Genomic DNA, 24,145 nt, shown 5'->3' on the forward strand with positions numbered 1-24,145 from the left:
ATTAGGCTCAGAAAATTGCCTTTAAAAAAGGCCCCAAAAGATGGCTTTTCTTTGCTGGTAACCCCCATTCTAGCACATTCTGTGTGGGGTGTGTGTGTAATGTTGTCAACAGCACCAGAAACATGCAGCTCTAAGGGGAGAGGGGGAAAATAATTGTCTGCCTCAGCAATCTGAGTTACTTTCAGAATTAATGTTGACCATTGTGTACTCTCTCATTGATCACAAACTATCACACCTGATTTTTTCCTGCAGCTTCTTGTGGACACTGCAAAACGTTTGGTAATACTGACCACCCCTTGCTGCATCTGCATAGAGAAGTGTTGCAGCCAGAGCTTAGCATTTGCTGCTGCTGTATGAGCCAGCGTGTACTCTGGCTTCTTGTAGAAGCATGAACGAGCTGATGTGAGTCAACATCTGCTTTGTAAGCAGGCACAGCTGGAAAGTACTCAGAGACCCTTTCTGGTGCCAGGGAAAAGTTTTCTTGCCACATTTCTAAGGGACTGAATTCAGTGATAAAGGTGGGATATAACCTTCGCTGCAAACTGTGGCTGATGTGTTGCATATTCCAAAGTTCCAAAGCTGAATGTGGCAGTGGCAACAGGTCAGATGTGGCTATTTAATAAGAAGCTAGGAAAAATATTACTTTCTCAGTGAATTAGAAGGGCTTCTGCTGGTCCAGTGGTAAGGAGAAAGGTGGCTTCACCCTTCAAAGCAGTAGTTACATGGCACTGTGATGTTTAAGTTGGTGGACCTAATTCTGAATGAACAGCTGTGGTGATTTTCTTCAGCTGATTTTCATCCCATGTCATCAGAGGAAAATGTTGACCATGAGAATAGGTAGACATTGGAATAATCTCCTAAGGGAAGTAGTGGATTCTCCTACACTGGACAGTTTTAAGCCTCTCCTTGATGGGGTGCTGGACCATCTCATTTTAACTACACTATCACCTGGAAAGGTTGGACCAGATGGTCCTTGGGGTCCCTTCCAAGCTGGCATTCTGTGATGATCTTTTATGGTTGGTTTAGTCTCATGGTGTTACACAGTTTGTACTGAAAACTGAGAAATGTGTGTGCAAATGGTGGCCTAGTGCCATGTTTCCTTGGGTCCTGGTCTCTGACCCTCACAAACCAAACACGGTCAGACCTACTCAGTCCTAGGGCAGTGAATATTCTCCTAGGAGTCTTTGTTGCTACTGAAAGGTAGAGGTGTTGATGATTCAACTGGCAGGTTTCCATCCCAGCTCAGACTGTATTAGTGCTTTCCTGTGAGCCAAGTGGGTGCTGTAGCTTTCAGAAGGGGTGTGCAGAGCTGCTCTACAGCCTTAAGAGTAAATGACCCTGAACCCTCAGGAGCATTAAAGTGCACAGTTTGCTTTTCACTGCTTTTACTTATGCTTGCAGTTTCCTCAGCTTATATAATGAAGCTAGGCTAATTTCACTTGTTCTTCAGTGGGGTTTCTAATCACATGGCTTATTGATTGGGATGCAAGGATGAATTTTTTGCATCAGGCAGACTTTTGTCACTGAATCTACAAAAGGAATACATCTGTGAGTATACAGCCTATCCAGTTAATGTGTGTTTTATGTCTTGCACTCTCCCTTTTTGTTTTAGCATGGGTATCCAGACCAAGCACCAGAGAGTTCTGCCTTCCTCAGCCCCTCTATGGGATTTCTTTTGGCTGTAGCAACCTTTTTCCCTTCCTGTTCTGCACTACTGCTCCTGCTGTCCCTGTCGTAATCCACGTTATAGCTGTGCTTAATCACTGCCTTGGTTGGATGGCTTTGAGTATCACTTGGGATGCCTTAGGAGAGAAGATTTTGTAGAAGTATGAATGTAGAGAGTCCCTTTGGCAGTAAGTCTGTGCTGAATGGAACAGCACAGGGCCTTGCCACAAGCTGCAGCTGTGTGCCTGCCTTCACTGGTTCTCTCAAAAACAGGAAATGCAGAATAGTTTTCTCAGTTTGTTGTAAACCCATCCTGGTAGGTGACATAGTCTCTAAGATGAGATTATTTTTTCTCTTTCCTATGAGATGCTGAGATGCAGAGATTGCACCTTAGCTTCTGTAGTACTTCTAGTCACACTATTAAACACAAACTGTGGTTTAGAAATAGAAGGGCTTTCAGATATGTATGTGTAAGGGCAGGCATGCTGTGGCAGATTTAGATGATGAGCTGCAAAAAACAACTTAGCACACTGTAAATATCTCTTCTTGCTACTGCCTCTACCACTAATGCACCCCTGTACTACAACTAGAGTTGTAAGTGGCCTTGAAGGCATCCATACCACTGCAGCCCCTGTACATTAAGCTGCTTTAAGCTGCCACTAGCCATGAGTAGGCAGAGGTAAGCTCTGGTCTTGGAATGTGCCATTGGGTTCCCTGTTAAGGCAGTTTTATGGTGAGGTGAACAAAAAGTAATCACAACTTGCTGCTGTATTTCACTATCAGTGTAACTGTTGGTAGCAGCTGTATTGCAGTGGTATTTGTCTCTGAGTATGCACTCCCCCTCAGTTCTCCCTTACCCCTGCTCTTAAACAGCTGGCAGCAGTCTTGTGTACCAGCTCTCATATTTCTCTGGAATGGCTTACTAATTCTTGGAACAACTCATTAGAGATATAAAAGCCTTAGAGATATAAAAGCCTTGTCTAAACTTTTAACTGTGTTTCAGAATGTTTAGTACTGGTGAAATAAGGAAATTATACTCAGTTTTGACTGGGAAAATCAAACAAATAGACAAAACCCACAAAATGTTGCACAGACTGTGACACAAGTTAAATGAAAGAGGTGAGGAGGATACCAGTATGGAACTTATTTTTCAGCCAGCAGATACATAACTCTCCTTTGTATAACCTAATTTAATGTGAAAATTAATCTAAAGGTTAAATAAGGGGACAAAGGAAACAGAAGATTGTTGGTTTGTGGTTTGAAAGACTTACACTCCAGTCTGTCTTGGAGTAGGTCTGTGTTTCTCTGGTCATTCTAGACCTTTGGCTGAGCTCCATGTACAGCAGGGTTGGATTGGCTCTTGGGACATCTGTTAATCTATATATAGGACTCACACACTTGCAGACGTAAACAGGTGATCCTCCTAAATATATGAAATTGACTTGGGAACTCCAAGTACTTACTTAAGCCAAAATGAATTGAAGAGTGAAGTAATTCTTTTTGCTCTGCTCTCTGCCACAGAAATAAGCTGTATTGGGGAAAAAAAAAACAGGTGCATTATCTGCTGGTTGTAATTTATGCTCAACATGTATGTATATACATTTACAAATCCCAGGAATTAGTTAGTGCATATTAAAGGTATTCTGAAAATCACCTTTTTCCTGTTCTGCAAGTTAGGCCTCTTGACAGTTGCTAGTTTCTTGCAGAGAAAGGACATAGTGTTTAAAAATAAGAAGTGCATATAGTGGGTAGAGAAGAAGAGTAGTAGATAATAACTGATATAGAAATAAGTTATATATATATATATATAAAATCCATAAGGGAAGCTGAAGTCAGGGAGGGAATTTTAAGTCATTTGATGAAGTCTTTTGCTGCCCATCTGGGACTGATTTCTAATAAATCTGGGAACAGCAGAGAGACTTCAGAGAGTGAAAAACCAGTAACATATTGCACCACTACTGGAAAAGAGTAAGTGAGCAAAGAACAGCTAAACTGGTGTGAGTTCTTGGAAAAAAAAAGACTATGGAAAAGATGGTAAAGAATTTAGGTGGAGTAAGAATAGCAGGACAGTCACACTATTCAGCTTTTCAGTGTGGGAAAAGAGGTCTGCTCAAGTGTGATTTTGTCATTGGGATACATGGAATTTGGTTGCTAAGGGGTTGTCTGGGTGTAACAGACTTGTGCAACATCTTTGAGCGAGGAGTGTGGTATGTTCAAGGCAAGATTGGACGTGGCACTCAGTGCCATGGTCTAGCCTTGAGCTTTGTGGTAAAGGGTTGGACTTGATGATCTATGAGGTCTCTTCCAACCCTGATGATACTGTGATATTTTGCTTTTAAAAAGTATCTTCGAGTGTGATGCTGTATTGCTGAAGTGGATTAAGACTTGCCTGCAAACAAATGAAGCAGAAAAGCTATTCTCGTTGGCATCAGCCCGGTGCAGTCTGGAAACAAGTGCTAGATGGTAGCACTGTGGATGGAACAAAGGCTAAGGGGAGGCATAAATAATGACATTATAAAAAAGTGGTTTAGATCATTTAGGTAAACTGAGACAGGTGAGGGCAGTTATGCACCAAGGAGTAAAACTGCCAGCCAGACCTGCATGGGGGAGATTCTACCTGAAAATCCCTTACTCTGGGATGTGAAAGCTAAATGGTAGGTGTAGTTGGGACTGGCAGGAAAGGTAGATGGCCCCAGCACGTAAACAGCAACGTGGCAAAAAGGGCTAGGTGTGTAAACGGGAAGACAAGATTCATAATGAGATTATCTGCACTTAAAGCTGGTGAGATGAACCTGATGCTGTAGCTCTGTGTCTTGTCTGTATACATTTAGTGAGATGTGGTAATTGAGGGTATGGAAATGAGTCCCTGAACAGCTCACTAGTGGAAGTGATGCCACACAGTGAGATGTCTAATGTGCCGTTACCTAATAGGGCTGAAATCACTTAGTGGCACACTGCTGCTGGAGGGATGAAGCCTCTCTCCCACCTTATGTTAGTGTTAGCAGGTACCTGGCTATAGAGTGTGCTCTTCAACTCACTGAGCCAGAAACTCTTCCCTGCTTTCACTGGGCTGTGGTCTCAGGCTTGTTGCTGGGGAGACCTTATAGCTGTCTTCCAGTACCTGAAAGGGGCCTACAGGAAAGCCAGGAAAGGATGCTTTACAAGGACTTGTGGTAATAGGATGAGAGGGAAGGGACTGAAGCTTGTGGAGGGCAGATTTAGACTGGGTATTGGGAAGAAAGTCTTTACAGTGAGGGTGATGAGATGCTGAAACAGGTTGCCCATGGAGGCGATGGATGCCCCCTCCTTGGAGGTGTTGTAGGCCAGGTTGGATGAGGCCTTGAGCAGTGTGGTCTAGTGGAAGGTGTTGCTGCCCACGGCAGGGGAGTTGGAACTAGGTGATCTTTAAGGTCCCTTCTAACCCAAACTGTTTTATGAATCTATGTCAGTGATTCTGGCCACCAGTTAGGGGAACAGGAAAGATGATGTGGGGAGTGAGCAATTTGACTCTGTCACAGCAGGCTGTTACTTCAAGTGCTAATGTAGATGTGTCATTCCCCAATTCACGTTTTGATTACCTCCAAATGAACCCAGTAAATTAAGAGTGCTGTGAAGAGGTCACTCATGAGGCTGAATTAGCCTTCATGCTAGCACAGAAGTAGGCGTGCAATTGCCTGCTGGGTGGGAGGAAGAGTCTGGGACTATCACTTCTGTTTGCAGTTTCACAGCCAAATGAAGGTTCTGTTCCTTCCCCTCTGTGTTCCCTCCTCCTTGCTCTGGCTCTTGGCTGATCCCATGCAGAATTAGCATTGTTGTCTGTACACTCTCTTCTCTATTCCCCATGCTGAAGGAAGTAGTTTTCTGCCCAGGTTGAATATATTAAGAAATCCTAGTTTGGCTTAAGAACCAGAAGAGACATAACTTGGTTGCACGCTGTGGGCACTGAAGTCCCTTCACAGGTAGGAAATATATTCTTACTGCCAAAGAAAGCTACATCAGGGGACAATGGAAGTGGAAACTAGACAAATCTAAGTAAAAATGTAAGTGTGCATTTAAGTGAGGGTGATTAGCCACTGTACAAGCAACAAAAGAGGAGATGGACTTCTTGTTAACTTCACATGAAGACCAGAACCCTTATTGGAAAATGCATTTTGGTCAAATGCAAACTGCAAACAGGAGGTTGAAAGAAACAGGTAAAATGTGATGGTGTAAGTAGATGAGGTGGCATCTTCTCTTTAAATTGTTTCTGATACCTACTTTAGGGAGTGTACTGAATACATTTGGGTATAATGTATGAAATTAATGTACTGGACAAAGTACTTGCAAAGGAAGCATAAGAGTTATAATGAGATTGCGTAGTTAGACTGTGGAGCAGTTTTGCTCTCTGATGGTTCCACTACATTTGTGTGGACTTCTCTCATGTGGACTGTACATCAAGCTTGTGCTTGATGAGAAATGAAAACGAAAACAGGAAAGATGTTGTGACATTCATTTTAGAATATTTTATGATGGGCATACTTAGGAGGTTGGGCTTGATTGCACATGAGATTCAGTGTCAGTGGATGCTTGCTCAGGTCGTGCTCTATGTCTGCGTGCACACAAAAGTCCCTTTCATATGGAAGCTGTCTTTGACTCAGAATAATCTCTAGAATGTTGCTTTGATTGTATAAATTAAAGAGAAACTGCTGTTATAATCCAAGTGTTGAAATTATGCCTGGCCCAGAGATTGGCTTTGCTAACAAAAATACACAGTTGGATTTCACAGGGTCTTGTGTATGTTGTGTTATGCTGAAATACACAGGAAAAAATTCTACTGATAAGGGATTCCTTTTGCTGTGGAACAAGGACACCTGTGCATAGAACTGCGGTGTTTTGCTTTTGTGAGATGTTTCTGAAGGTGAATTTCGGAGTTGAGGAGGGAAATCAGCCTTGTAATTTAGAGTAATGACCAATAATTTTGTCATATCAGTTTAATCTGCACATAGTAATTAGAGCTTTCAGGAGTCATTAGCAGCTGGGGTGTCACTCTGTGTTTATTGGAGGACTGTCAGCTGGTGTTCCTCTTTGTTTGTTTTTTAATATTAATGGTTTGGAAAGAAGTTGATGCTCTAGAAAGAATTGAGAAACAGGCTTGGCTTTGTGGATTTTTATCACCCTGCCAAGACCCTGCGCAACTTCCTCTCCCTGCTGCCCGCAGCAGAGTACGGAAACCTGACTGCTGAAGGCCACTTCTGCAATTGCAGTGGGGCAGGATGGGAGGGGGATCTTTCTCGTTCTGCTGCTTGCTAGTGCCTTGGCATATGAAGAAGAAAATATGATGAATTTGAAAATGTTTCTTGGACTGATGGGCTTCCCTCTCTTCCCTCTCTCTGCTGTCGTGCAGTGCTGCAGTTGAAGCTCCAGCAGCGACGCACACGGGAGGAGCTGGTGAGCCAAGGGATCATGCCGCGTAAGTATCACATAAACTCTTTGCCTTGATGTTTTTATGCATGTTTTTTTGGGTGGAGAATGGTTTCACATACGATTTGAAAGATCAGATTCTTGGTTTCTGCATGAAAAACATCATGTATGAGAGCCCCACCCTGTCCCACCCAACTCGGTACTTCTGAAGCGTTGCTACGCGAGGTACGGGGCCTCCTCTGATGCTGAGGAAGGCAGCACTGGCTCCAAGTGTAACTCTTCTCCAAAACCATGTTTGCATTTGGCCACAGTGCACAAGAGTTTTCAGGAGAACATACTATGTTAGAAGGGCTTCATATTTGGTGCGTGCTGGTAATCGCTCTTTTAACAGGCTTCCTGCCTCTGCTGTTTCTGTTCTTGTTTGTCAGCTCCCCAGACCTCTGAGGCAGTTGGAGCTTTGGATGTGCATGTTCCATGAACCCGCTGACAGCAACCAGGCAGTGCTTACAACACTTTAGCCAACAAGGAGCCCTGGTTTATGTTTGTAGCTAGAAAGTATACCTATAAAGAGCCCTATGAGCACCAGTCATTCCCCTTCCTGCAGGGGAAGGCAAAATCTATGGATCAGGAGAACTTGTACTTTTCGAGGTGCACATATCATAGGATATACCCTAATGCCAAGGTTTAGTGATTTTACTGACATGCTAATACTGGAGAAGGTATTTTTGGGTTGTGCTCACTTCCTTCCCCCCAAAATGCAGAAAGATATCTGACAAACAGTTTTCTCATGCTTTGGAACCTCTGAACTAGATGAATTCAACTTGAAGCAAGACCAAAGAGCATGTTTTATTCTTGAGGTCTCTCAGTTTCATTTGTCAGCTTTAGTGAAAGGCAGTGGATCAGGTAGGCTTTTTCTTCTTTCAAAACCTTTTCCCTTTCCCCATTTCACAAGCCTCACTTGAAGACAGTGTAGCAATGAGGAGTTTCTCATTCCTTCTGTTTCTGGGGTGCACACTAATGTGAAACAGTGATGTGACTTAGACTTTATGCTAGGGGTGTAAGATTAGGCAGTCAGCACTTTCTGAATGAAGACAACGTATCAGCAGCACTCTGTCAGCTGAAGTGGCTTGCTGCAAGGTAATGCCACGCTCAAGATGTCTCTGGGACTCCTACTTAAAATTCTATTACCACAAAAAGCAAAGATTGTCCTGTCTGGATACAGTACATCATGCCTGTCTTCTTTCTTTTACCTGGGGGACTCATATATGTGCTTCTACAGAATATACTTACTTGCTTTCCAGTGACAGACCAGTGTCTCAGTGACTGCCCTTTTACTAATGCTTCCCAGAAGAAAATGTTCCTGGCTTTTTTGTGGTCTCCTCCTTCAGGTGGCTATGCATGCAAATACTGTATTAACTTATGTTCAGCCCTGGCTTTCTTCAAAGTATGGCTGGCCAAACTTGTGATTCCTGAGAGGGGTCTGTTTTGTGGGCCCTTTGAAAAGGAGGCCCTTGCAAGTAATTCAAGTAAGGCACCCAGAGTAATTAGTCTTAAATTTGCTTAAAATATAGCTTAAATAACTAGTCTTTGCAGACTTGTGCCCTTTATTGCTTCATTTGTGTCTCTTACACATGAGTTTTATGGCAGACCAAAGAAGGATGCTCAGTGAAATATCATTGTGACTATATTGGCCACATGTGCAGAGGTCCTTTCTGCAATGGAGAAAAGGCCACTTTAGCAGATCCGATCTAAACAGGATTTGAAGCTGCTTCCATCCAAGTCACACTATCGTTTACCCATACCTGCCAGTTGGAATTAACCACCCACAGGGAAATGCTTGAAACATTATTTGCCTGGGCCATTTTTAATGAGAAGATCAGGTGTGAGATAAATTGTGATTCCTAAAGTCTCATTTTAACCCAAGAAGTACAGAGGGGACTAGGGACTATGTACTTCCCAAACACGTCTCAGAGCCATGACAGCTTTGCTTCTGCTTTCAGCAGTTCAGCATATGCTTTTTTACTTACTGCTGGGAATGTGCAGGTATCCTGTATTCTTCTACCCCTCCACCCTGTAACCCTGTCTGTGAAAACATTTAGGTACTTAGCTTGTTTCCCTACTAAGCATGGCTATACTGGGACCCATGTCTCCCTCTTGAGTTTGTTAGTCAGCAACCAAGCCCCAAACAGCCTTTTATGATGCTTGAACAAAATTACAAAAGTAGGAACCTAGAGGGTGGTTTGGTGCTGAATTAAATGAGCTGGAGTGCTCTTTGCCTGTGAAATGCTGATTGGCATTTAGTCTTTGTTTTCCATCTGGAGAGCCATAACATTCTTCTAAGAACTGTGGTAGTTGCTGGTAATACTGACATTGGCATTACAGCTTGTGCCAAGAAGGTGCTTCTGGAGTGAAGCTGCTGATTGCACCTGCCTGCTGTACCTTGCTTTGCACCATGGAATGCAGTTTGAGAGCTGGGTTAGATTGGGATGGAAGTAAACTTGAAAACAGTTGGCCTACAGCTAATGTTCATTCCGTGAGACCAGACTACAACTTGTCTGGCACCACACCTCCTGTTTCACCTTCATGTATGGAGTGTGTGGATGCCAGTTCCTCAACATCAGCTGTTTTTCTGTGCAGAGTCAGCCTCGCTGTGCTACCCTACACAGCCATTAGCCTTTAATACAGATTGGTTCCTGGATCTCGTTGCCAAACCAGCATGCAAAAATCCATGAACTAGGTGTGGGAGAAGTAAAAGGTTTTGGTTTATGTTAGAAGCTATTTACTGTGCCTACTCGTTTTGGTTCTCCTGACTGCAGTATAAGTCTTAAATGCCGTTTAGATTCAGCTTGGTGCCCTAAAAGAGAAATTCTATTTCAGGTTTCCATCAACACAAGGTTTTGGGGACCTGTAAACCTGAGGAGTGGGAGAACACACATTTGTGTCACATTGAAGTGAGAGCTAGAGTCACACTCTGCCTGCTTTGCTTGTTCACTACAGAGCTGGAAATTGCTTACTTCATTCCCACGTGGAATTTTGTTTACATGGCAGAGAGTAAAGGCAAATGTTTCAACATTTTTTTACCAAGTACACTTAATCTTGCTTGAATAACCTTTCCAACCCACCCGTCACCTACCAGAGAGCTATGCTTCACTGAAAGATAAGGGTGCTGCAGTAAGAAATAAAGCATTTATAAGCAGTGAGAGAAGATTTAGAGTAATTGGAAATTATGCTTCACTAATGCATCTTTCTTTTCTGTTGTCACTTTGTGTAACCTTTTACTAGTAGTAGGATTCATTAGCCGAAGATCAGGATTCTCAATTGCCCATACCAAAGAGGTGAGAAGCAAGTCTTCAGCATCTGATGTATCTGTGATTTGAGCTAGCAGGATTGTGTCTAGAAACAAGGAGATCTGAGTTTCATATTTATTCAGGTTTTGGCCTATTTTCTGCTAGTGCAAAAGGAGAAGCTGTTTTGCTATTTGCATTTTTTTGTAGCTATGCAGAGATGATTTTCATCTTCGCAGCCTCATAAAGTGCAAGCTAAACAGAATCTGCTGTCTGTGCTCAACTCTTTGAACTCTGTCATGCTATAAAAGAACAGTCAGATGGTCTCAGTTCTTAGAGTGTCAAATGCAAAAGTTAGAGCTATTGTAAGGTTTTTTTGTGGGAGTGTTAAACACCCAGTTTTTCACCCTTGGAAAGAGTTTTTCTAGCACTAGCTAGTGTGCATCTGCACAGAAAGATGTGGAAAACAGGAAGAAATTATAGGGGAAAGACATTTGGCAAATGTAGCAGTACTCTGCTTTGCAAAACACCTTGTGCTTTCTCTCTTTTGCAAGGTTTAAAGCTTCCCAAACCTGTTGTTTTATCCATCAGCGATGTGATCTTTAAGTTCTAGCTGCAAACACGAAATAGAGGCAAGTGTAGAAGGCTGTGACCTGGTGCAGTCTTGCAGGAAAGCCATTCTTGTGACCATCAAATTCACCTAAACAGGAGAAACAGAAGTAGAAGATAATTTCTGGGAATGTGCCTTGTATTGCTCTGTGCTGCTGCTTTGTGAATCTCTGAACGATGACACAGGCAGCCTTTGAAAAAGGCATTGTCTATAGACTGAAAGCTAGAAGGAGTGTGGCTGCAGTACAGGCTGAGCATTCCCAGGAGCTTCAGTGTATCTGGTGTTTGCTGGGTTTTTGTGCCCCCACCCAATTATTCTGCCTTTATGTTTGCCTTCCTGGACACAGTATGTGCAGAATACACAAATGCATAAAGAATCCCCAAAAAAGGATGGGTTTTGTGTTGCTTTTCTACTGTAGCTGTTTTTATAGGTGCTGGGATGTTGCCATGCTGTAGGTCTGTGTTACCAGCACTCTGATGCAGTTTTCTGCCTGTTAGTGGCTTGACAGTATTTCAAATAGAAGATTTGTGCTGCTGGGTCTGAAATTCTCTTGAGAAGAGAACATTTTATCTCTAGACTACAGGAGGGGAGTGTGCCATAGCTCAATTGCAATATGTCACTTCATAGAATCGTAGAATCAACCAGGTTGGAAGAGAGCTCCAAGATCATCCAGTCCAACCTATCCCCCAGCCCTATCCAGTTATCTAGACCATGGCACTAAGTGCCTCATCCAGGCTTTTCTTGAACACCTCCAAGGATGGCAACTCCCTGGGCAGCCCATTCCAATGCCTATCACTCTCTCTGTGAAGAACTTCCTTCTAACTTGATAAGGAATGATTGTAATCCAGTAGGCAGTCTGTATTTTAATATCTTAATAGATCTGATTAATATTTTATTAGGCCTCTCATATCCCTAGCTGCACTTTTTTTTTTTTTTTTTGGTGGCCATAAGGCCAATGGAGAAAATTCAATATTTGCTTCAAAACTAAAAGATAGTATTTGCTTTTGGGGGTGGGGGGGCTGTGAGACATTGCTTGGCATTAATAAGATTTAATTCTGAAGGAGTTACCATTGACTGGGAGTACTTAGTGATTTGGAGATACAGAACACAAGATATGCTTCAGTGTACCAGTGCTGATCATCACTCAGGCCAAGCTTGTAAGTGGTCTCCTGCCATTGGAATGGGCTGCTCAGGGAGGTGGTAGAGTCACCATCCCTGGAGGTGTTCAAGCAAAGCCTGGATGAGGCACTTAGTGCCATGGTCTGGTTGACTGGATAGGGCTGGGTGCTGGGTTGGACTGGATGATCTTGGAGCTCTCTTCCAACCTGATTGATTCTATGATTCTATGATTCTATTCCTTCATCTGGTGGAGCTACCATGGCAAGAAAACACAGGTATTGATTTCAGGAAGCAAAATGTTTGCCACCTGGCAGTTCCTGAAGTTACCCATGGCTCTAGATTTCAACATCTCAACCCCAAGATCTGTCCACACACATGCACGCTTGTGTTTGTGTACAGTATTGCTGCTTTAACCTTCACCTAATAGTCTAACCACTTCTCAATTTAAAAAACAGTTGGGTTGATGGAAATTCTGCACTTCCAACTTTATTCCATAGCTCTACAGTTAATGTTTTATTCATGTCTATGTTTTCTTATGAAGCTGCCATTTTAATCCTGAAAGTTGTCAATATTTTATCTGGTGTGGTAGTTAAAGCAGACTTACCTTGTGAGTCACCTACACGTGCAGCATTTGTTGTGGCAGGAGCTGTCCTGCAGTCGTGCTGATGACTTCAGATACAGTTCTTAATGTCGTAACTATTTTATCTGCTTCATAAAAAGTAGGGCAGAAGATGAACTGCTTTACCTCTGTGGAGTTTTATTGATTTGGGAAATGCTGCACTGTGGCTACACAGTCAATACTTCAGGACTGTTGTGTGTTCTGTTTGAACTGCAGATAAACCAACTGCTCAAACACCTTGGGAAGGCTCTGCCTGCTTTCCCATCTCTACTGCAGAATGTGTTCCTGTCGTTCTCTTGCTGCTTTACAGGTCAGGTCTGGCAGTGGCATTCCCTTTAGTTTTTGTTGGAATATATTTATAGTAACAAAACAAAAGCAGAGTTTTTTACTTCCCTGCCATCTAGTGTCTGCTATTCTGCCTATTGGTGACCACTTCATAACCTTTTCCTGCAAAACAAACTGAATCTACTTTCATTTAGGAGTTAATAACAAGCATATGGACTGTAAATATTGTTACTTCCAAACTTGTTTAATAGAACTGCCAAACCTATCAATTCTTTAAGATCTAAAAATAATAAAACCTTCTCTTCCCCCACCCCCTTTCTTTTAATACTCCATTTAACCTCTGAAACTTTGCTGTACCCTGCTTCATTGTCCACAGAATGGGACTTCAACTACAGAGACTGCAGCAAGACTTTTGATATACTTGACACCATGCTCTGAGAGTAAGGCTGGAACACTAAGCAGCTATCCTAAACCAAACAAAAGCTGCAGAGGACACTTGCAGCTGTACTTTTGTTCATGACACATAGTACAGAAATTTCATCTTAATTTGATCATCCACCTGCAACTTGTCTCCCAGGAATTATTTGCTGCTTCTTTGATCCCTTCTCTTGAAGCATGATATCGAAGCCTTGAGGCTCTGTGTGGAGAAGGAGTCTGTACAGTTAAGCTGAAAGCCTTGTTGTCAGGGATCTAATAACTGCACCTGGTTTGTTCATGTTTTCCAATAGCTGCCTCTGTTTTCCATGGGTTTATATCATCTGTGATTAACCAGACATGGCTGGAGTAGGAAAGTTCATTGTGTTAGCTTAGCAATGGAAATGTGCTGTTTCCCACCTCCAAAATGAAGAGGAAAAGGGAAACAAGGAGCAACAAGGGATTTGGTAGGCTGCATTTAGTCCTCGATCCCTGCAATGATAAAAGATTTAACTCTGGCAGTTGCAAGAGAAATATAGTCATTTAGAGGAGTAAAATCTGGCATGGAATACAGCTTTTTTTCCCTCCACGTTCCCACAGTTGTCTGGGTTTCATTCTCACTTGCTGGCTGGGAATGGTCTCTCTTTTTTCTTCTCATGACCCCAGGCCTCCTCCAGCTTGGGCACTCTGTAAAGCTGTCAAAAGAGTTTTCAAGAAGCAGAGATGAAGTCTGGTCTAGGGATACATGGATCAGAGGGTTTCCAGTGGAAGCTCCTTGTTTCCCTTTTCCTCTGTGGTTTGAAGGTAGCACAATCCTAATTGTAATGAAACTTTATCTCTTTCATTTCAGGCTGTGAATGCCAATGGCTGGAGTAGGTTGTACATTATCTCCATTTGCTGTGGATGTTCTTTGACACAGAGCTGTAGCCACAGTCACCCAAAGATCTGATACCTGTTACCATGGGTGACAATTTCTATTTTGTTTCTAAAGGGGATAGTCTTTCTCAGAAATTACACATAACTGAGCTTAAATTAACTCAGTGATGTGTCTGGAAAAATCTTAGCCCTTCCTGTCAATAATTTGATGCTTCCTGTGGCAAAGCTTTAAGCACTGTTGAAACTAATGACAATCTTAAGCTTCAGCTGGATTTTAAGGGCAGTTTGCCGAGTTGTGGATATGGGCCCTGGATGGCAGCTTGGTTCAGGTGCTGGGAGCAGCTGGGCTCCAGCAGACAGCTGAGCTGAGGCAGGGTACTTCAGTCCCACCTGTACAGATGCTCAGGAAACCAGGGCAAGTCCAGTTCAGGGAGCTGGGAAGTGGCTTTGTTTGGGGAGCAGCCAGCTCCCTGAGCCAGCATGCTGTGCTGGCTAATTCCACCAGTGTTGATGCAAGAGAAGGGGTAGCTCTATAAAGGCAGGCTGTCAGGAAGGTAGGACCTCTTCAGCTCTGCCTTCTACAACAGCCTGAATCTCATCAAAGGATCAAGCTAACATGGCCTTTTTTTGGCTACCTTCTTTTGGCTGAAATAGCTCAATAATAGGACAGACTTGGTGCAACTGTAGCACTATAACTGTACTGTTACGATTTTGCAGTGCTAGCAACAGTAACAATGTGAGGAAGAGCCTTTCCCCAGCTTTTCTTCTGTTCCAGACCAAGAAGTGCTCACAACTCTTTAATCGGAGTGACGCCGTTTCTGAAGGGTGTCACTGAGGGCCAAAGACGTGTTCGATTGAGTGCCAGAGATGTTTCTCACCTCCATGAAAATATTTAGCTTAAGGCTTTTTTTTAGGTCAGTCTTACTTTTTCATTTTCTGGGTGTATATATGTTAGAGTTTGAATAACCACAATTTACCAGTCGTGGCTTCTTTGCTTATCCTTAACTCGATACTCAGATCTTGGCCTTAATCCAAGGCAATACCAAGGGTCTGAAATCAGTGAGAATTCTCCAGTTTGTGCGTTGGATGTGAAACTCCCTGGAGCTGTGTAAGGAGAAGAAGGTGCTGATGGACCTCTCTTTCCTCTCCCTTGTGTGTTTCCTGCCTCCTTTTCATATTTCTGCAGCTTCCTGTGCTTTGGTGCTGTGCTGCTAGCAAAGCAACAGCTCCTTCTGTGCATGTAACTCAGTTTTTGAACACTTTTTATTCATCCATGCCACGAAAAGCTTTTTGGAAGTTGAGTGAAGATGAAGGGAGGAAGAGAGCACCAACTGCCTTGCTCTGTGTTTCAAGCTTTGTGTTTCTTACCAGATGCTGCACACCAAATGCTGTGTGCTGGGAGCCCCACCCTGAACCGACAGAGGAAGTTGTCGAGGCTCTTTGCAGCCTTTATCTCATCTTTTTACGAAAGCATAGTAAACAAGAGAGAGAAACTAGAGTCTGGAGTAGAGCAGGGGTGAATAGCTGCAGCAGAAGGTTTCAGTCAGCGTGTCTTTGTCATAGCAAAGGGAGATTTTACCTTTCTCTTAGCAACTGATCTAACTGAGGAGCAGAATGCTTGACTCAGAGTTTTGAGTTTAGTTGTTGCCTTGCGTGTTGTCTGACCAGCTGATTGACAGTGCACCTATCAGCTTGTTGTCTGTGATGAGCTAGACACTACAGACAAGGAAAGCTCACATGCTGTCTCTCCTGCCAGCCCATATCTGATAGCTCCTAACAGTGATCTTACTGATAGCAGAACGTTTTGCAGTCTCTTCTTTCCCCTTAGAGCTGTGAGGACCTGTGGAGACCCTTTTGCCTTTCTTCCCTTTATTTGGTTCCTTGCAAAGCTTGTTGCCTTCTGGGGGCTGCATAAACAAGTACAGGGTGTACAGATAATTTGACCTCTTTCTTTATTCTCTCAGCAGCTGAGTCAGTCCCCCTCCCCTGCTATGTTTCATTCTTAGAGTGACTGCATTTGGTTCCAATTCCAGTCATTTCTCACAGTAGGTAACAGGAACTTGAAGATCTCCATATGACTATCTCTGAAAGCTTTGCAAAGCTAAAATTGGGGTTTGAACACTGCAGGGTAAACCCTGAAGAGAAATGTTTAGACCATTTTGCCTGGCTTTTTGTCTCTGCTGTCATATTGGAGATGTGGGGTTGGTTGCTGGGCATTGGTTCAGTCTGTTTACAGCAGCACTAGTTTGGGTGCTTTGTAGCAGCATCTCTCCTCACTCACACGTTGCCATCCTCAAAATGTGACTCGGACTGAGGGAACACTGAGCTCAAGCACTGCCGTTTTGGACCCTGTTCCGTGGGAATTGATGCATTGCTTTGAAATGAGGATTAGCAATCTCCATCTCTGCCTTGCATAAGGTGTGCATCACTGTAGATAGTTCTGTGTGCTGCTGCTTAGCTTTGGGGGTCAGATGGAAAGACAGCAGTTGCAATGTATAGCTGCAAGCTGTTTTGAAGCAGGATGGAGGCATGAAACAGTTGCATCATTGATCTCCAGGAACATTTCTTATGGTAGCTAAGGGTGTGACCACAGAGATACTAAGACTCTAATGCTTCAGGAATTCTGGTGGTGAAGCACTAAAAAGCTCCACAGAGAGACTAAAAATCTAGCATGTATGTGGTAGGAATTTTATTTGATCCTTGCTGGCCAGCCTGCCCGTGGCAGGCAAAGCACCTCTTGCTGTCAGTCTTCTAAAGGGGAGGGGTAAAACTCAGCCTCCTAACAGCAGATACTGCAAACTGCCAGAGGGTTGTCCAAGTGGGACAGAAGAATGTGCAAATCAGTGACTGGACTGCGTTGGACTGTGCAGTCCCAAACCATGCTGGTGATGCTTTTGTCCATTCTGTCACTGTCCATTTTTAGTGCTTGGCCATTCCTGACACCAGGCTGTTCTCCTAAGGCGAACAGGGCAACCTAAAGACATAGGGGCTATGGTTCAACAGCATGAGGGCTTCTACTGAAGGGCTGGCCATAAATTCAGCCTGTCATTTCTGACTCTGGCAAGGCAGTTTTTGCTTGGTTTTGCTGACACTGTTATCTGTGAAGCTGTGTTCTAATCTAGCATACCAGTCCAGGTTAAAATAACTCCAAACAACTGTGTTCTGAGTCCCCAAATGGTTTTGTCAGCATACCTGAGTGCTAACATGCTTTGTCTTAGGCCAAGGTACATGAACAGAGGCAGAAAGTGTTTACTGACAGTGAAAATTCCATACATATACCATATAGAAACAAAATCTGAAAGTTAGGCAAAAGGTATATACCTCATTGAAACTGGGCACGACAGAAGTTACTTCTGCAAAAGAAACAGAAGGGATATTTTTGTGGGTACACAGTGAAAAGCAAAAGCTCTCAACAGCTAATGCTGCTGCTGTCGTTTGGCAAGTGATGGTGGTTTTCTCTCTGACAGCAGGCAGTTCTCACCAAGGATTCACCCAAAGTTCTGCTGTCTGGCAAAGTTAGATCAAGGATTTGAACCAAATGAACTACTTACCTCCCTTTGGTGAGAGGCAAGTGCCATGGGGAGATGATGGAGATAACCTTAGGGAGACAGTTCCCTAAGTACAGCTCCCTGTGTGGCACAATTGGAGCATTAATGGCAAGGCAGAAATGTGTGGGGTGTGGGAAGGTCATTACTTAAGCTGAACCTACCACCAGACTGTCTGTTTGTTGAGCTGCCACCTCAGGAAGTCAGGGTGCTTGTCTTTTTGCACTCCTTGGGCTTAGTAAGGTGTGACACAGGCTGGCCTGGGGCTCTGGTAAGCAAGCTGGGGCAACACAAACCTGTCTATGCAGCTGGTGAGAGGACAGGATTGGAATAAAAGCTTGGCACCAGACTGGCAGCATGTGTTGAGCTGGGCTTTTGGGTGGGGAGGGAGAAGGTTAGTGTCCAGTACTGTTCACTACTTTCAGTAATTTGATGTAAACAAGGAAATGATGTCATATACAGGGGTACAGGGGCAGGAATGGGTCTGCAGATATCAATGCCAAGCAGCAGTGGTGGCAGCTGGAAAAGGGACATGCCTGCATTTTCATTTGCTATAGTAAAGGTTTCTCTGGGCTGTGCAAAGCTTAGTTCACTTCAAGTGGAGTATGAATTTACAACAGATGCCCTCTTCTGACACCTCAGCCCCATCCTAGATTGCTGAGGGAAGCAGTGAAGGATTTGTGGCCTCTTGACATTTTCAGAGGTCGAATCTGAAGGCCTTTGTCATGTTGCCAGCCCAGAGAGCTACAACTCAATGTTTGTTTCCAGAGCCCTAGTCATGAAAGACTGAAATTGTTCCTTACAGGATTCTTCCTGCAGCAGTTTTGCATTACTTACTCTTTAATGTATAGGTGTCTGGGGGGAAGGTTGCTTGTGTTTTTCACTCAGGGATCCTTTTCTTCTTGTTTTGTTCTTCTGTATGCAAGAATTGCCCTGGACTACCTGTGACATCAGCAGTTGGCTTTCATGACCATTTGCTGTGGTCAGGCAAATGTCACTTAAAGTTCATGTACTGCCTCTTACTGACAGCAGAGGTAGGCAGAAGGGGGAGAGTCACAAATTCTGCCAGGCCTGCACATTCCCATGGTAGAGAGCTTTGAAAGACTCAAGATGAGACCTTCTTCACTTGTCTCCAGGGTAGATTTTTTTATACTGGTTTATAGACAACTGTTGAGGTTGGAAGAGACCTCTGAGATCATGGAGTCCGCATTGCATGCTGTCTTTGCCCAAGTCCACCTGAACTTTTCTTTCTGCTTTCTTTCTTTCTCTTATTTCCAATTTCTGTCTCTTATTTCTGAACTTTTCTGTGGCAGGAAAGAAAGACAAGTTGAAGTTCAAGCACGTGAGTGTTCGTGTGGCTGGGAAAGAATATTTCCCAATGTCATTTGTTGCTTGCTCTTCATTGGAGTTGGTGTCTCAACTAGCCAGGGAAGTTTTTGGTATTATTTTTGCAGCTATTGCAAAACCTTATTTTTCACTCTTGCTTTCATTTATCCCAAGTGCAATCAGTGCCCTCCCATTTCACAGCTTGTGTAACTTTCTCTGGAGATTTCTCTTCTTCGTAACCAGATTGTATGAAACTCTCTTTGAACAGGAACTATAGTCCCCATCCTCGTAGGGGTCTGCATACCTACTCCCTAGGGCTTGCTTACAGTTATGGACAATTTATTCCAAAGATTATTCTTCATTCAATTCTGTAGCCTGAGTCCCATCTATGATGCCCTGGTGTCTTCAGAATTCCTGGCATATAGGCTAAAATCAACTTTTTACCTCATTGGTGTGAACCTAGAAAGGCTCTCTCTATTTTGCAGAGCAAATGTTGGTCTGAACACTTTGTCTTTGCTCCATTTTGTTCTGCAGGAAAGAGTTTGGAAGTTGCACATGTGTCAGAAGTTAGTTTCTTCAATTACATTTACGCAAGGGCTTCTATTTTTTTACTAGCACTCTGAGATCATAGAATCAACCAGGTTGGAAGAGACCTCCAAGCTCAGCCAGTCCAACCTAGTACCCAACACTATCCAGTCAACTAGACCATGGCACTAAGTGCCTCATCCAGGCTTTGCTTCAACACCTCCAGGGATGGCGAATGAAACTTGTAGCAACAGGAAGAATGGATACAAGCAGGATACAACACCATTTGTTATGGTCAGAGGAAAGAAATCAAAGGGGGTTTATATGATTCATTGTTGGATAGGTTTAAAAATTGGTGTCTTGGGAGTATTTTGCATGAATAATTTTCCTCTGTTAGAATAATGTTACTTTCATAGAATCAACCAGGTTGGAAGAGACCTCCAAGATCATCCAGTCCAACCTATCCCCCAGCCCTATCCAGTCAACTAGACCATGGCACTAAGTGCCTTATCTTGTCTTGAACACCTCCAGGGACAGCAACTCCACCACCTCCCTGGGCAGCCCATTCCAATGCCAATCACTCTCTCTGCCAACAACTTCCTCCTAATATCCAGCCTATACCTCCCCTGGCACAACTTGAGTCTGTGTCCCCTTGTTCTGTTGCTGGTTGCCTGGGAGAAGAGACCAACCCCCACCTGGCTACAGCCTCCCTTCAGGTAGTTGTAGACAGCAATGAGGTGAAGTTACATTTGAGAACTATTTAATCATTGATCTCAAGTGAAAGATTGCACATGGAGATGCAATGCTTTGGAGTTACTAACTCTACTGGTTTAGATTGGTCTTCAAAAGCTTGCAAAGTTGTCTTTAAAGCTGAAGTTTTTAAACTTCACTGTTTAGCTTGATGGTAATTCAAAAGCTTCTTCAGGCATTTCAGAAACAGGAAAATAAATGATTGTGTTCCCTTCAGCTAGTTCTGAACACAAGCCACAATGTGATTGTTTTAAAAACCAAGCTATTGGTGGATTCAGGGAAACCTTGAGCAGCTGGTGGCACTTAAGTGTTGTCACTCTCTTGCTCTGCTCTTACTGTGGGACGTGAGCTTGGTGTGCTCCAAAGCAGCCAGGCAGAGTGAGAGATTCTTCCAGGGTTAGTAGGGTCCTGGACAGCAGAGGATCAGTTTCTTAAAACATGATCCATTTTGGCCATGGTTTTATACTGGGCCTGAGCGGGTGAGGAGATCTGGTACATGGAGAGCTGCTGTTAATGCCTCAAGTCTTGATTTTCTGTCAACAGACAGATGTACTTTCCTGTCCAAGTCTTCCTGCTCTCACCGTGGTGTCTCTTCCATGGAACAATGTATATGTGCTGTGGAGCTGCAGAATGTGCAGCCAGCCCTTGCATGTACAGAAAACACAGGTGCAGATTAAGGAAAGACTTGCAGCTTCCTTTGATATTAAAAGGTAGTAAAGAGGATTTACAGTTCATTAGGATCCTCCCCCATCCTTCTCACCATTTCATGTGTCTCTTCAGTGCCATTCCCTTACTTAAGGATCCTGCCTGTCTTACTTTATGTTGAAGCTTATAAAAGGCTTTTGATTTTGACTGATGTTCTTGGACCCGACTTTGAACAGCAGTCCATAAAATGCCCAGTTGAGTTCTGTAGCCTCTGTGCTGTCGGATGGAGTATGCCAGTTTACACTGCTGTACACCAGCTGCAGACATGGGCAGTGTGTTGAAAGATGCAGCAGGCAGTTGCTGTGGTGTATTTGTTAACTTAGTTGGCCCGAAGGGATGTGCAGAGAGAGAACTTCCATAATTCCAATTCATTCTCTAAATGTTTTCCTCTCAACAGCTCTGAAAAGTCCAGCTGCATTTCATGAACAAAGAAGGAGTTTGGAGCGGGCCAGGGTAAGATGGAACAGTCTTTGATGTTTGGGGGAAGGCAGGAGTAGTGTGTCTTATGTTTTGGGGCATCCTGGAGCCGTCAGTGAGATGCAGAAGGGAATCATTCATGTTCTGGGTGTAATATAGTGCTGCCTAGTCAGCAGTATGGGGTGCGGTGTTCTTGTGTCTGCTGGTGGTGGTTAACCCTCAATGAACTATTTGGGCCTAAAAGCCCTTGAATATGGTGCCTGCATTTTGCCTGCAGTCTTCTCTCCAGGAGTCACTGATACTGTTCTTCCCCACTGCCCATACATTTCTGATTTTTATGGTGTCTGCTTTGCCCTTCGATGCTCCTGTCACATGGAGCTCAGTTTTACCTTTGAACAACGTGTCTGGTTTCTCTGTTGCCTGCACTTGTTTATCTAGGACATTAGAAACTGAAAATTTAATAGAGGCACCCCCCTGCCCCAGTCTTTTACCACTGAAATCACACAGACTTCTGGCCCTGCAGAAGGAGGAAGCCAGGAGTCACACTTCACGTGGCACCTTTGCTAACTGGGGGGGTTCTTGACGATTTCTGTTCTTCAGAAAGCCTCTGGGGATAGAGTTGTAGCCTACAGGGAAATAAAACCTGTTAGGGCTGCTGGGCAAAGTTTTGTGTTAAAAGTGAAAACATCATTAACTATACAAATAACAGCTGTGATGAAAACCTGTAAGGAAGTGCTAACACTTCATCTGTGGCAGGGTTGGAGGAGCAGACTTGGTGTTAACACCAATGTTCAGGAGGTTTTCACTTCTCCCTCCTTTTTTCTTTTTTCCCCAAATCTTTCTTATTAAATTAATATTTTGCTGTGGTCAGTTGAGCAAATATGGTGCAGTTTCTGATTGACTTTATTTTCTTTGAAGGCCCATTCTGATGGCCAATACTTACCAGTCCATTACCCACTGCTGCCAGGTTCCCATTCCTGGGTGGTGTAAAGGGTAACATGCCCAGCACAGACAGAGCCATCTCTGTACATTGTTCTCTAGGGCATTCTCCAAAGGCAGACCTAAAAGCATCTCTGGAAGTTAAATGAGTCTTGTTACAGCATTCAGATTCTGCCTGCCAAGGGACTGCACAAGATCTTTAGCTTAATAAATAACATATCTTTAAACAAATAAAAGAGTATGCCCAAACCACAAGTCAGCCCCAAATGCCAGCAGTATATGAAAGTATTTGCTGTGAACAATGGAAGCAGTGCATTTATCTCCAATGTAAAAAGAAATGTCTTGAATTTAACTCTGACACAAGTCAGTGGTGCTGCACAGAAGGGGGAAAGAGGGCTTCAGCTCCTGAGGAAGTCCTTTCCAGTTTCTGTTCTACAGGGCAGCAGTGCACAGTTAGAGTGAGGCAATTGCAGTGGAAGTTCATCTTTAGAATAAGCTGATACTCTGGCTGCTCTGGAACAGAAGATATGCCCCTTCTCTGTTCTGTATTTATTTAGAACTCAGTAGCAACTAAAGATGGTTGTTTCTTTTGTTTGTGCTCTCCAAGATTACATCACTCTTGTGTCTGATCAACTGAAACTGGTTCCTGCTTGTCTATTTTTGCTGCAGACAGAGGACTATCTGAAACGGAAAATCCGGTCCCGGCCAGAGAGATCAGAGCTGGTTAGGATGCACATTCTGGAAGGTATGGCCCATGCTAAACAGGAAAACATCAGCAGCAGACTTTACCTTAGTTACCTAGTTAACAGCTTTCTAGTTTCTCTCCGAACTTCAAGTCTCTCATTTGGGAGCAGGCAGAAGATCATGTCTGTTGCGTGATTTCTTGGGAGAGATTCAGCTCTGCTTGAATGGAGGTTCTTAGAAGAATCTGTTATGTGAACTCGAATTGTGCAGTTTATGTAGCTGAGCAATTGTGGCATAGAATGGTCAAAGGATTGCTCTTCTGTTGAGGGAAGGCACTGTAAGATACCCAAGAGGCAGTGAGGCAGATCTGATGCAAGCACCTCCATACTGTGCTGCTGCTCAGGACCACATCTTTGGACACAACTGAAAGAGACAAAGGAGATTTGGGTGCCATCAGTTTGAGCACAGTGAATGTGTCCTATTCTAGAGTCACCAGGGCTACTGGAGTTACCTTGCAACTCAAATATCCATCATAGCTGTAATACCTTTCTAGTCCATAGTTATCTGTTGGTATCTGCCACTGGTTTTGTGTGCAGTTAACTGCACTTCCCTTTCTGAACAGAGGTAAAACACTGCCGAAGTGCCTGAGTTGACTGTTGCTGGATTAATGCCATTTTGCTCACTTTTCCTTGAACAGAGACCTCAGCTGAACCCTCCTTGCAGGCCAAGCAGCTGAAGTTAAAGAGAGCCAGACTGGCAGATGACCTCAATGAGAAGATAGCACAGAGGCCAGGTCCCATGGAGCTGGTGGAGAAGAACATCTTGCCTGTGGAATCAAGCCTGAAGGAAGCCATTATTGGTAAGGCCAGAGGAGGATCTGTGTTGAGGGCATCTCCCACAGCTGGCTGAGACTTCCTATCAGTTCACCTGACTGTCTAAGAGAACACAGTCCCATGGTTGGTCTTGTTTTCCAGGCTCACAA

General features: G+C 43.6%; 1 protein-coding gene across 2 annotated transcripts in view; it reads left to right on the forward strand.

Annotated features, from left to right (window-relative positions):
* Positions 1–24,145, forward strand: part of MRTFA (myocardin related transcription factor A) — an 83,960-nt gene that overhangs the window by 47,119 nt on the left and 12,696 nt on the right. For both annotated transcript variants that reach the window (XM_064155180.1, XM_064155181.1), the window contains exons 2-5: positions 7,049–7,114; positions 21,521–21,576; positions 23,149–23,224; positions 23,861–24,022. In XM_064155180.1, the coding sequence (XP_064011250.1) occupies positions 7,108–7,114; positions 21,521–21,576; positions 23,149–23,224; positions 23,861–24,022 (301 nt within the window). In that variant the 5' untranslated portion in view covers positions 7,049–7,107. The remainder of the gene's footprint in view (positions 1–7,048; positions 7,115–21,520; positions 21,577–23,148; positions 23,225–23,860; positions 24,023–24,145) is intronic.

The sequence above is a fragment of the Pogoniulus pusillus genome, chromosome 15 (genome assembly GCF_015220805.1).
Source record: "Pogoniulus pusillus isolate bPogPus1 chromosome 15, bPogPus1.pri, whole genome shotgun sequence".
NCBI classification, from domain to species: Eukaryota; Metazoa; Chordata; class Aves; order Piciformes; family Lybiidae; genus Pogoniulus; species Pogoniulus pusillus.